This window comes from Semicossyphus pulcher, unplaced genomic scaffold (assembly GCF_022749685.1).
Source record: "Semicossyphus pulcher isolate SPU_LCO1_2020_fin unplaced genomic scaffold, fSemPul1.0.p SCAF_3, whole genome shotgun sequence".
Classification (NCBI taxonomy): domain Eukaryota; kingdom Metazoa; phylum Chordata; class Actinopteri; order Labriformes; family Labridae; genus Semicossyphus; species Semicossyphus pulcher.
In genome coordinates, this window is record NW_027211704.1 from 24,354,928 (window position 1) to 24,368,596 (window position 13,669).

Genomic DNA, 13,669 nt, shown 5'->3' on the forward strand with positions numbered 1-13,669 from the left:
TTACAACCCACATGCTCGATAGATCACTTTTTAACATAGTACTCCTTGCACAAACAATATGAGTTTTACAGGCAACTAACAATATCATTTCCTAGTCAGATGTGTTTTTGATGTGTGTATTTGTCAGCTAAATCTCCTGAGGGCAAAGTTCATTGCAGTTTTGGCAGCCTACCTGTTCTTAACCCAGAGAGGCTGAGGACAGCCAAAGCCCGTGCAGACGAAGCTGTTAAAGTGAGTTAAAATCACTAGATTTATGCAAAATGTATGTATGTTGCAGGTTCATTTCTGATCCTGTCTCAACTTACGTTGTTATTTACCTCTTTTATTTCTCCCAGATGCATAAGGTATTCTCTGTTCAGGGTCCTTACCCTGTCATCAGGGCGGCAATGAGAGCCAGAGGCTGGGTGGAACAGCGCATGCTTTGCCAAAGGCCCCATGTTCACCAGCGTCACAACGCTGAGGGCCGAGCCAGCTCTAATGACGCTGGTGACAGCGACGATGATGGTGAGTGGCTTGCAAATGTAACTGTGCCATAGAACTTTCTTCTTCAATATGTTTATATCTCTCCACGGCTAACTATTGTTCCTTCTCCTCAGAAAACTCAGAAGATGTTGAAGAAGAGGATCCAGGTGGACTTTATGATCTCATGGTAAAAAAAAATTTAAGCTTTTAAGTTTACACAAGGGTAATTTGATACGGTGCTGACCGTGGCAACCATGCTCAAAACTTCAGGTTCTTAATATCAAAATGCCACAGATTCAGCTCTCGTCCTTCCCCCTGTCTCATTCAGTCTCGCCTGGTGCGGAATGAAATGGTTTATTTCTGTTGGACAAACCGTAGAGACGCCATCAACAACAACAGCTTGCAAAAAGAACAGATAACAAATCACTTTGCGAAGGCCGGCAGCTTCAGCACCAAGGTACATTTATATTCTGCTACTATTTCTTTCTGCATACGATGCTCCTTCAGTGGTCCCGTGTTCAGCCCACCATCATATTTGTCTTCTGCTTGTCAGGTGGGGTTGTGTGTGAACCTGAGGAACCTGCACTGGTTTGATTCAGCTGACCCAGATACCTTCTTCCCCCGCTGTTACAGACTGGCAGCACAGGATGAGAAGCATGCTTTCATCGGTCAGATCTGACTTTATGGTCCATCATGTTAGATTTTACTTATCTCTTTCTCACGTATTTCCAGCGTTATTTGACTTTCGCAGAAGCTTTAGTTTCTCACCCTTCTGCCTCTGTCTTTGTCCTTTGTGTAGAGGACTACAGGAGGACCGCCTGCACCAGTCTGCTGAAGTACGTTGTGGAGAGGGAGCAGGGTGGAGAGGCAAGGAGCCGCAACTTTCGGGCTGTTCAGGGTATGACCATCTCTCAAGTGACTGTGCACTTACTCAGGTAACTTAATAAAGAGAAGATTGACTTTTTTTTTAACTTTACTATCAGATCAGAGGAAACGAAGCAGAAGGCGGTCTATACCAGTCTCCCTTTCCCAAATGATTGACATTGCAGTCAAAGTATGCCAGGAGTTCCTGGAGAGTCTGGATCACAGTGACATAGACAAAAGCCTGGAGGCGCCACAAACACTTTCAAAGGAGGAGTGGGAAGAGTTCATTGACAGTTACTACCTGGTTGTTCAGTGAGTAAAGTGTGTGATAGAGATAACAGGAAACAGACGAAATCAAAAGGCCCATCCGTGTTTTACAACATTCCCTCCCTCTGTCTGTTCCTTTGCTCAGTGGCAGAGCAGAGGTCGAGATCAGTGATCAGTATGTGACCAGTTGCAAAGCCATGCTGCAGAGGCTGGCGGAGGTCAGTCCACAGCTTGACATAGAGGGTATACACAACATCTGGATCATCAAACCGGGGGCCAAGTCAAGGGGCAGAGGTGAGAATTCAGACTCTATAGCTACTTTCCCACTGGTCAAAAAACCTGCTTACACCCGGCTTTTTTGCTTAGTGGGAAAGATTACAATTGGCATTCAGACCTGCGTCAAATGACTCTGCAGTAGACCTGGGTAATTATCGCCTCAGCTCCGATCGGCAATGATGGGAACATAAAACCTGGGTCGACGCGCTAATCTCGCCCCCTTTCTTGCACGATGCTGTGATGCGCATTGTAGTTCCGGCCACTGTTGTGTAAAAAAAAAAAAAATACAATTTGTTCTTTGTTTCGTGCAAGATGCAGCAACACTGGCAAGACAGCGAGGTGAGAGAGCTTCTTCCTCGGTGAAGAAGAAATAAGGCGACAGGTTTCTGCCACAGTTAGAGACACTGCAAACCTGACGCAGCGGAAAAGAGACCGAAAGGAGTATACTCCACTGGCATTGGGAAAAGAGACAATCTGCATTTATCAGCAGATCCAGCGTCAACACGCTAATTTTGGTGGGAAAGGGGTATGTGAGACAGTCCATAAGATCTAAAAGCCCTGGCTTATGTGTTACACCTTCCTTCTAGGCATCAAATGCTCCAAACGTTTGGATCAGATCCTCAAGCTGGTAGATGGTGATCCAACCCTGATCAGGGAAAGCAAGTGGGTGGTGCAGAAGTACCTGGAGCGCCCCTTTCTAGTCCATGGCACCAAATTTGACGTCCGGCAGTGGTTCCTGGTCACAGACTGGAACCCATTGACCATATGGTTTTATAAAAAGTGCTACTTGCGCTTTTCTACACAGCCTTATTCACTAGATAAACTTGACAGGTAAGACGGTGATACTCATCTTATACTAGGCTGATCTTATGGCTCTGATCTTTTTTATCATTCTTTTTCTCTTGGGGCAAGTTCACAGTTAGGCTGAGGGGTTGTGTCGCCTAAGCAGAAGGCTACTTGTGCTTTGAGTCATGAGCTGTTCAAAAGAATATGATTGTTCACACACATTGTATCACCTTGAGATACTCATATAGGTATGTGAAAGCAGATGTGAAACCAGATGAACACTCATTTGAAGAGGGGAAGTGGGAGGAAGATCTATAGCAATATAACGGCCTCATAGGGTATTTTAATCTGTGTCTTTTTTGGCGGGAGATCTGATTACATGTTGATGCATGAAAATATCTTTTATCCTCTGGGTATATTCAAATCTCCGTGCATTTGCTGTCCGTGCCATGAGCAACATTTAAATCTCAAAGACTGCAAACTTTCACTTAAACACCTGCTTACTTACTGTATATGCATATGAGGGCCTCTAACTCTGTGAAGCTGCAACACTTCATCTACTCTAAAAGCACTTGACCTGCTCAGTTCAGTTTTTGTAACATGGTAGAATTTTCGAAACGATGCATGCTTCATAACTTCCGTGTCTTATTTTGAAATACCTAATCAGATTTTTAGTGTTTTAATACCTTTTAATGAAGTAAATATGACCAAAGACAAAGAGAAGTTGTTTAGAACTAGTTTGAGGAGAAACTTCAGGGTCGATGTAGACAGGCCTGTGTCATTTCTCTCATCATGTTACTCTAACTAACCAGTCTTGTCTTTTCTTTCCTTTCAGCTCTGTTCACCTGTGCAACAACTCCATCCAGAAGCACCTGAGGCCCTCCGAGCAACGGCATCGAGGCATCCCAGCAGACAACATGTGGTCGGACGACCAGTTCAGGACCTTTCTTTCCAGCCAGGGCCAGGAAGCCCAGTGGCAGGCTGTGGTAGTTCCAGGGATGAAGAAGGCTGTGATCCACGCTTTACAAACAACACAGGATTTGATGGACTCACGCAAAAACACATTTGAGCTTTATGGTGCTGACTTCATGTTGGGTAGGATGAGATCACAGTAAATGACGTGCTATACTACAGTGTGTGTTATACTGTTGGTTTTAACATGCTTAAACTTGTATTTTAAACCTGCTTTAACTGGATATGTAAAATTATATTGGTTAAATAGCAGCATTATTTTTAATATAAAGTGTCTTTAATACATTTTATGTTTTGTTTCTCAGGTCGTGACCTCCATCCATGGCTGATAGAAATCAATGTCAGTCCCACCATGGCCCCCTCCACCCCTGTGACAGCCCGACTTTGTACTGCTGTGCAAGAAGACACACTGAGAGTTGTCCTGGACCGGAGAGCAGACCGCACTGCAAACACTGGAGACTTTCAGCTCATATATAGGCAGGTGAGGAAGAGTTCCCCCTACTCTTTATGTTACAGTGTCAATCTAAGTGTCCCAGGTTATGAAGACAATGTACACTGCTTTAGATCTCACTTTTCTTCTCTAGGCAGCTGTAGAAGTGCCGCAGTATGTAGGAGTCAACTTACTTGTTGAAGGCTTCAAGATCAAATGCCCCTGCTCACTTCCTCCACTGAGGTCTTTCAACCATTCAGCACCTAAACACCGGGGCCCTGTCAAAGAGAAGGAACCCGCAGAAGACAAAGTAAAGCCTCTGCCTAGGAAGTCACTGAAGGGTGCAGAGCTCAAAACCAGCAGCAGTCGGGTTCTTCTGCCACCTCCTCTCTTTACACAGCCAACTGTGCCTGTCCCTGTTGAAACGCTTCACCTGCCCATTTGTGCTCAGGCTCACTCTGTTTTTCAGTTGAAGAGGAGACCAGAGTTATCCAAAGCCTGCTCGGAGAAAGTAAAACCAAACTCTATAGAGCAGCACCAAAGTCCTTCTTTGCCTCACAAGATTACAGCTCTTAAACAGCCCAGACAAGCAGCCAGCAGCAGCTTTAGTTACTGAAAGCACTTTCAAAAGAAGGCTTGTTAACAGAATCACTCACATGCTCCTTCAATTTGAACTTTCACTTTGATTTTTACCTACCTCATAATAAAATCATAATCAATGCATTCCCTTGTCTTGTTTTTAACACACTGCTTTCTTTTACACATTTTCAGACTGATGGATTATTTGATGTAAAACAATGGATCTGGACTGAAATTTTGGATAATCCACAGAACAAATTGTCAACAATTTGTATCGGGACTGTGTTTACTAACTGCATTTAAATAGTAAGATTTGATAATAGCTTAATAGAAAGCAGCTTTCAGTATTTAGGCCGAAATACGTATTTTTTCATAGACCATAGGCTCAATCAACAAGTTAATATCAGGTTTTTTGGCCTTTTTTGGAAATGAGGGGATTGAATAATCTCAATTTAGAAACAGAAATGTAGCAAGACATACTATATAGGTCAAATTCAAAACAGTGAAAACGCCAAATAATAAATAATACTCTGGCGATACAAGAAGAGAGGAAATAGACATAAACAGACATGAGTAAAACCAAACCTGTTTATGTGATAGTCAGTGGAGAAGTCAACGTGGTTTGTAGGGAGTGTAATGCACAGGGAGAAATTGGGAGGGTAGTTTATAAATGTAGGAATTGCAAGTAAAAGCAAAGTATTTACATTCAGAAAATAACAATGAAGTATTCCATCAAGTTAGAAAAACCGTGATTTTTCTCTGATTTGTTATTAAAATGTTCCTTTAACTTAAAACTTGAACAGTGTAAACAGACTCTTATCCACACCCTTAACCTGAACTGAACACTTGGTGGCGATAATTCTCAGTTGAATACACAGTGACATTTTCAAATGACGGCGAAGAAGAAACGTTACACGAAAACAGCCGAGCTGTTCTGTAACAGTACTTAGAAATGGCGGCGTCCGTGTGCCGAGTCGGGAGCACCGTGGGTCGAACCCTCGCTAAAACCCGCAGTGTGAGTATATATTGAAAGCATTGTGTAAGATAATATGTTTTACCTAAAACACGTATAGTATTAGTTACTGTTCTTGTTTGAGCACAACGCTGAAAATATTCTAAGAGGTTTGGTTGCTTGCTAAATTAGCAGGCTAACTACCTAACGTTAGCTTATCTGTCCACAGTAGAGAAACGGAAAGGGCTTAGCTAACCGGTTAGCATTAGTTAGCCAGCAGGGAATGCAAGGTCAACTGTCAAATGAGGCATTACCTCTGTAAAAACTGTATCATGTGTGACGTTCACCTTGTATACGTGTTATTCAGATTAGCTTTTCGTCGTTTCAGTCGTCTTTGGACATTCACAAGGTCAGCGGCTGTAGTGTTTGTCACTTGTCCTCACTTACCCTCACACCGCAGCTAAGCTTCCTGGCTAGCTTAGTTAGCATTGTGACTTTGGAAACACAGATTTTGACAGTGTCAGTTCTCCTCTTATGACCGTCAAAATGTTAGATTTTTGTATGCGTGCGTGAACCCCATGTTGTTAAATAACGTGGGAACTGCATTGTCAGTGACGCCGATGTTAGATTACACAGGCTTGAGCAACGTTTACTTTAACATTAGCTTTGGCTAATGAGTTTCCATATTTAGAAACAGAGAAAATGCCGAATAATTGCACACATGTATGTATACCTCCCAATGTCATAGGCGATATGTTAAACATCATCTGGGAATTAAATAAGAATATATCCAGAATGCAAACCCATTACATTAAAGCGCAATAAGATAATATATATTAAACAAATAGAAAATTTGACATCTTTTGACACGTGAAAATAACTCGTATTTACTTATAAAGTCTTCTATTTTTAGCCACTCCATCGGCGAATAGTAGAAGGTGGCTTTGGTGTCAATATCACATGCCAGCCTTAAGTTGAAGTGTCGTCCCATGCCAAACATTTCTACTCTTGTACTGCTTGTCTGAAAACACGTATGCAGTTCAGTCTGACCCACTCATACAGACAGACTCCCTTGCATTGCCCCCTGATACCCAGTTCTTGCATTTAGTTCACCTTGAATACTTTCCTTTGGTCTTGATGATAAAAAAATAGAAAGCACAGTTCTTTGATCCAGGGTCTGCAGTTCTTTGCACATGCATCTATAGTTTGATAACAGAAACATGGACTTGAATCATAGCATCCTTTGCAAATAGTAAAAGTACTGATACACAGTTGTACCAGCCCATAAGTTATAGTTACTAAAAAGAACATTCACAATGAAAGTTATTAGTAATGTGCAAAATATTTCTTATTAACATCTCTTAAGCTCTCACAATATTCAATTCAATATGAGAATATATGAAAGTGGTTCTTATATGTACAAGATTTTAAAATAAGTCTTCCTGTTTCTTGGTGTCTCTAGCCCATCCTGCTGTCTCTGAGGCGTGGACAGGCCTCAGTCAGCTATGCCCAGAGTCTTTTGGGAGCCCCAGAAACTCGCCTCACTGCCCTGGACAATGGTTTAAGGGTCGCCTCTGAGGAGACTGGACATGCCACATGCACTGTAAGACGGCAGTAAAAAGGGGTCTATTTACAACAATGTAGGAAGTTGTTATAGCCCATAATCCCATTTCACTGTCATTAAATGATATGATACATTAGGGTGTTAGAATAACATTTTGCTCATTCTACACATGTGCGTTTCCTATCATAGGTTGGACTGTGGATCAGTGCTGGCAGTCGCTATGAGAATGAGAGGAACAACGGAGCAGGCTTCTTCTTGGAGCACATGGCTTTTAAGGTATGAATAAGTAGACCTCATGACCTGTTGAGTACCCTGTTAAGTTAAATGAACGGTAAATGAAAGGTAAATGAAAATAATAGTTATGTTCAGATGCAGTGTCAAGCACTACAACACACTGTGTATCCTTAAGGTCTAACAAACGTATTGTATGCATCTTCTTTCCATTTATAAAGTTAATTTTAAAGCTGCACTGTAAACATCCAGGTTTACTTAATAGAAAGCTTGTTATTCCTGCCTTTGATAGGACACATGTCAATCAGTTGAAAAGTGACACAGTGACACCATTGGCAATATGGTTAGGCTCACTGCCTTGCCAATACCCATTGCTAAGGGCAGTCATTGATCAAGGAGCTTTCTGCCATAGTTACATCATGATGTCCTTCATTATGTACAACCTTTCCCTTAAACAAGCCCGACTGTTCCTGTTTTTTATCCAGTTCAGCTCCACTCCTGTATCAGTGTAAATTACAGTGTCTTATGTTTTACCTGTGACTCATTTCAATGTCATCCGTTGTCATCTGTGTTGTTAAAAGACAAATGCTTATATTCAGGTATACAATTCCAATTGAGAGAAGGTTGTAAGACAACGTCCCACCGTCTGGTTAAAAGCAATTAAGCTGATCTTACTGACAGTAATGACCAATTTGTATTTGTGGGATTTTTGTTCATTTTCAGACTCACACAAACCCCAATCTACGATATTATCCATGGCAATGTTTTTCTAGGGACACTGTAACATTGTCCATTTGGACGTCACCCTATTGCGTCACCGAACGATGTGCATGTGCACCTACATGCCTGATCATGACGCAAAGAACAAAAAGCAAATGAAACAAACTGCCCCAGAGTGCTTCTAGAGCACAAAAGAACTAAACTTTATACCTGTTAATGCTGGAAGCACTTAAGCTTGCATTTATATATACCTGTTATCCTAACTTTGCCATTACACTTTTCCTTCCATTAACCTTTCTGCTCTTCCCCTAGGGAACCAAGAAGCACCCTCAGACAGCGCTGGAGCAGCAGGTGGAGTCTATGGGAGCTCACCTGAGTGCCTACACCTCCAGGGAACACACCGCATACTACATGAAGACCCTGGCCAAAGACCTGCCCAAAGGTGCGGTTACCTGCGTTCAAGCAGTGAAATAAGTTGATTATCCCCTCGTTTTTAAAATGACCTGATTTGACATTTTTAAATAAAAATAAAATCACAATTCTTGTAATCTAATGTTCAGCAGCTTATTTTTTCACTGTATCTCTAAGTGTGAGCATATCACCTCTTAGTTGTGAACAATGTTTCCTCCATGTTTTCTCAGCCGTGGAGCTGCTGTCTGAGGTGGTGCAGAGCTGCTCTCTGAGCGAGGCCGAAATTGAGCAGCAGAGAGGCGTTGTACTGCGTGAGCTAGAGGAAGTCGAGAGTAACCTGCAGGATGTTTGTCTGGACCTGCTGCATGCCACGGCCTTCCAGGGCACTCCTCTGGGACAAAGTGTGCTGGGACCCTCAAACAATGCCAGGCAAGAGGACCTGCTCGCTCACACACATTAAACTATTAGTCACAGTTTTGGAATTATGTTCATCCAAGGCTCACTATTGTCAAAAGAGGGCAGTGTTGTAATGATGATAATCATTCAGAAGTAGTAAGACATCAATCACACAACACTCTTCATAAGCCTTTTGTAACTTAAGCACTAAAAATGATCAGTACAACACTATTGTGTAAGTTTCCAGCAATAATAGTTTTCTATTGTCCCAGGACCCTGACCCGCCAGGACCTAGTGGATTATGTCAACAGCCACTTTAAAGCCCCTCGCATGGTGCTGGCTGCTGCTGGAGGTGAGTCCTCTGCTCTTGACATACTGTGAGGAGGCACGCCGGTAGCTTGTTACTTTCTTCTTTTCCTAGAGGGACTTGGCGTTGATCTGTCGTATTTCCTTCTCAGGTGTGAGCCATGATGAGCTGGTTGGGTTGGCCAAAACTCACTTCAGTGGAGTGTCGTTTGAGTATGAGGGAGATGCCGTCCCTGTGCTGTCACCCTGCAGGTTCACAGGCAGTGAGGTAAGATGTTTTGTTAGAGTATTTTTAAAATTGTAATTTCGTAAACTGTAATCACCACATGTTGTATCTTGTATCTACACTGCTCAAAAAAATAAAGGGAACATAAACATTACAATGTAACTCCAAGACAATCACACTTCTGGGATATCAACCTGTCCAGTTAGGAAGCAACACTGATTGTGAATCAATTTCACCTGCTGTGCAAATGGAACATACAACAAGTGGACATGAGAGGCAGTTAGCAAGACAACCCTTAAGAAGGAATGGTTCTGCAGGTGGTGGCCACAGACCATTTCCCTGTCCTCATCCTTTCTGGCTGATTTTTGGGGTCACTTTTGCATTTTGCCAGTGCCCTCACCACTAGAGGTAGCATGAGGCGGTGTCTGCAACCCACAGAAGTTGCTCAGGTAGTGCAACTCATCCAGGATGGCACATCAATGCGCGCTGTGGCAAGAAGGTTTGCTGTGTCTCCCAGCACAGTGTCAAGAGCATGGAGGAGATACCAGGAGACAGGCCAGTACACCAGGAGACGTGGAAGGGGCCGTAGGAGGGCAACAACCCAGCAGCAGGACCGCTATCTGCTCCTTTGAGCAAGGAGGAACAGGAGGAGCACTGCCAGAGCCTTACAAAATGACCTCCAGCAGGCCACTAATGTGCATGTTTCTGCTCAAACTGTCAGACTCCATGAGTGTGGTATCCTTCTGATGCATGACAATGCTTGGCCTCATGTGGCTGGAGTGTGTAAGCAGTTCCTGCATGACGAGGGCATTGATGCTATGGACTGGCCTGCCCGTTCCCCAGACCTGAATCCAATCGAGCACCTCTGGGACATCATGTCTCGTTCCATCTACCGACGCCACGTCGCACCACAGACTGTCCAGGAGTTGACTGATGCCTTGATCCAGGTCTGGGAGGAGATCCCTCAGGAGAACATCCGTCGTCTCATCAGGAGCATGCCCAGACGTTGTAGGGAGTGCATGCAGGCACGTGGAGGCCACACAACACTACTGAGCCTTATTTTGAATTGTCTTGAGGAATTTCCACAGTAGTTGGATCAGCCTGTGATCTGATTTTTCCACTTTTATTTTGAGTCTGATTCTGAGTCCAGACCTCCATGGGTTATGATTTTGATTTCCATTGATCATTCTTATGTTATTTTGTTCTCATCGCATTCCACTATGTAATGAATAAAGATTTTCAACTGGAATATTTCATTCATCGAGATCTAGGATGTGTTGTTTAAGTGTTTCCTTTATTTTTTTTGAGCAGTGTATAATAGAGTCATTCCACTGTAAAAGACGACTTTAAAGTTGGTTAACCTTTATTTGTGACGAGTTTGATCCCTTAGATGTGCTTCTGGGCAAAGATATAGATTTTTTTCACTATAATACTCGACAGTTTTTTTTAATCTGGTTCTTTCCTGTCCCCCGTCAGATCCGTATGCGTGATGATGCTTTGCCTCTGGCACACGTTGCCATCGCTGTTGAGGGGGCCGGCGCTGCCAGCCCAGACATCGTGCCACTCATGGTGGCCAACTCCATCATTGGCAGCTTTGACCTCACCTATGGTGGTGGAAAGGTTGGAAATATGTTTTGTTTATGCAGTTAAGGAAAGTCAACAGTGATGAAAGTGGCAGCAGTAACTAATACCTCCTGAAATGACTTCATCATATTGTCTTATCTTATGTCCCCTTTCAGCTTTGCCCACTTGAGGTTTTTTATGTCTTTGGTGGCCATTATTAAGGGGTAGACTATAATCCTCTCTAAAAACCTGGGTCAGGGGTTTCACCTCTGCCTCAAGACCATGTCGGGAGGAACAACAGCTCAATTACAAAGAAGCGTTTAATCTATCTGTGGATAGACCATCACATTTGTTTAACTTGATTAACCTAAATGGTTTAATTAACTTACAATTAAACAAGTAAATACGTCTAATGGAAAAGAGCGAAGAGAGGAAACCTTTTTAGCTAACTCTGCTGTTCTACTATAATAGTGTACTGCTGTGCAACTATTGTGTACTCTGATGAAGTCAAATTAACACTGCAAATATTTAAACCTATCACACCAGACACTGGTGTGATTGTAATATCACTTTATGAACATTAGTTAATCAATGTCCACATCCTCCCTTCTCTGTAGCATCTGAGCAGCCGTCTGGCTCGCCTGGCAGTGGAGGAGAAACTGTGTCACAGCTTCCAGGCCTTCCACTCCTCCTACAGCGACACCGGCCTGCTGGGCATTCACTTTGTGGCTGATAAGCACTACATCGAGGACATGATGCACTGGTCCCAGAACGCCTGGTCAGTACTGACTCTTGGACAGACGCACACAAAACACCCAAACTGTATAATGTTGTGTTAAGAATTTAGTTCTTATTTTCTCCACGTTCTGCTTCACCCAGGATGAACCTGTGTACCACAGTGACAGAGAGTGATGTAGCCAGAGGCAAGAACGCCCTGAAGGCCAGCCTGGTTGGACAGCTCAATGGTACATAAAGTACCCCTTATGCAATTACACAAAACACACAAACTCCTCTAAATCCCAGGTCAACATTCCTGTTTGTCTTTTAGGAACAACCCCAATTTGTGATGACATCGGCAGACACATCCTGAACTACGGGCGCCGTATTCCTCTGGCAGAGTGGGACGCTCGCATCGATGTGAGTTTTCACTCACCACAGTTCTGCCCTGGACTGTTTTCAAAGTCAACTAAAATGTTTAATCTTCTAGCCTGTGTCCTAGATAAGACTTCTTACAACTCTACTTTTCTCCTTCCAGGCTGTGACCCCCAGGATGGTGCGTGACGTCTGCTCCAAATACATTTATGATAAGTGTCCTGCCGTGGCAGCTGTCGGTGAGTTCATTGTGGTTTTAGTCTGTTTGCTGCAAGGTCAGGCCATCGCTAATTAAGTTTATAATCCTCTGTCCTCTGCCTCTCTCCAACAGGCCCTTGTGAGCAGCTACCTGACTACAACAGAATGCGCAGTGCCATGTACTGGCTGAGGTTTTAAGATAATGTTTTGCTCCGCGTGTCCCAAGTTTGCTCTTCATCTTCCTCGCAACCTCACCCCGCTTTCCTCCCGTAATCACTACGAGAGTAAACCACTGATGATCATCCACACCTCAGCTGGACTGCACAGACAGCCTCCATCCTCTCTCTTCTCCCTGCCTCACTCTCTTATCCTGCCCACTGATCACTCTTAGTTAGCCATGAGAGAGGCAGCCAGTGCACATAATGAGTATTGCAATTACAGATCCGTTACACTCTGATTGTACTACACAGGTCCTCTACCTGGTACTGACTCCGGGAGGAGAGATGGCAGACTTGAATTATAAATTACCTACAGGACACATCAGTCCAGTCCTAAATACAACAAGTTTGGAGCAAGAGTATATTTATAATTTCTGTAACATTTGTTTCTGTCCTCTATTGTACATAACAGAAGCTCTCATTCCGACAAAATAAAAGTACTGTAAAACATTGGCTCAGTGTGGTCTCATTTACACAACACTTTTTATATTAAAAATGTTTAACTCACCATTTACAGAGTTGTAGTTTTTTTAATAAACAATGTAATGATGTATGTAAGCACAATGGAAATCCTCCTGCTTATGTTGACTTCCTTTGTATTGTGATGCACAATAAGTCAAGCAATTTTAGAAAGCTATGAAGAAGTGCTGTCTCTGTTGGCCCCTGAATCATATGACATGGCATATTTTTATGACCCTGACTTTCATGTAATTGCCTGGTCTGAAAGCCATGAATCTAATAACCTTTTCTAGTCTTCAGTTTCATGGAAAGAAGGACCAGAGATGACATTGATTCAGCTGTATCACTACAACTTATACAACTGTCTTATACATCAGGTTAATCAGTGATTTGTGGTTGGAGTTGTCAAAAAAATTGTGGGTAACCTACTCCCATATTACCAAGTGATTGTCTCTTCAGCCTTTCCTATTGTCCTTCTTTAAACTCTACTTACTACCAATTGCTATGATATAATTATTTTGTTTACATCTTTACAATTAATATTATATTTCCAACTTCACTGTGCAGAACAATCAAAATAATTGTGATGAGATGCTCCCTCGTGTATTTGGTTTATCATATCCAAGACCTACGTCATAAGGCTGCTGGAAAAATAACACAACCTGCTCTGACATAAACATTATGCTGCGTCTTGAAT

General features: G+C 42.8%; 2 protein-coding genes across 2 annotated transcripts; both read left to right on the forward strand.

Annotated features, from left to right (window-relative positions):
* Positions 1-58: 58 nt before the first annotated feature.
* On the forward strand, positions 59-4,744 carry LOC138606333 (tubulin monoglycylase TTLL3-like). The gene is made up of 13 exons (XM_069678799.1): positions 59-71; positions 128-231; positions 336-504; positions 597-649; positions 791-919; positions 1,016-1,130; positions 1,262-1,360; positions 1,446-1,638; positions 1,739-1,887; positions 2,457-2,700; positions 3,491-3,750; positions 3,933-4,108; positions 4,212-4,744. Exons 1-13 carry the CDS (start codon positions 59-61, stop codon positions 4,671-4,673), a joined length of 2,166 nt encoding a protein of 721 aa, XP_069534900.1. The 3' UTR covers positions 4,674-4,744.
* Positions 4,745-5,562: 818 nt separating this feature from the next.
* uqcrc1 (ubiquinol-cytochrome c reductase core protein 1) lies at positions 5,563-12,961 on the forward strand. Its single transcript, XM_069678017.1, has 13 exons — positions 5,563-5,651; positions 7,051-7,191; positions 7,342-7,428; positions 8,416-8,545; positions 8,745-8,943; positions 9,183-9,262; positions 9,369-9,484; positions 10,919-11,062; positions 11,623-11,783; positions 11,885-11,970; positions 12,054-12,142; positions 12,261-12,336; positions 12,429-12,961. Exons 1-13 carry the CDS (start codon positions 5,589-5,591, stop codon positions 12,491-12,493), a joined length of 1,437 nt encoding a protein of 478 aa, XP_069534118.1. The 5' UTR covers positions 5,563-5,588; the 3' UTR covers positions 12,494-12,961.
* The last annotated feature ends 708 nt before the right edge of the window (positions 12,962-13,669 follow it).

Excerpts from the sequence above, each read along its gene's own strand:
- uqcrc1 (XM_069678017.1), top strand. The coding sequence starts at position 5,589 with ATGGCGGCGTCCGTGTGCCGAGTCGGGAGCACCGTGGGTCGAACCCTC. Across the intron at positions 5,652-7,050 it reads CCCTCGCTAAAACCCGCAGT|CCCATCCTGCTGTCTCTGAG; the intron begins GTGAGTATATAT and ends TGGTGTCTCTAG. Across the intron at positions 11,784-11,884 it reads CACTGGTCCCAGAACGCCTG|GATGAACCTGTGTACCACAG; the intron begins GTCAGTACTGAC and ends TGCTTCACCCAG.
- LOC138606333 (XM_069678799.1), top strand. Across the intron at positions 1,888-2,456 it reads GGCCAAGTCAAGGGGCAGAG|GCATCAAATGCTCCAAACGT; the intron begins GTGAGAATTCAG and ends CCTTCCTTCTAG. Across the intron at positions 2,701-3,490 it reads TCACTAGATAAACTTGACAG|CTCTGTTCACCTGTGCAACA; the intron begins GTAAGACGGTGA and ends CTTTCCTTTCAG.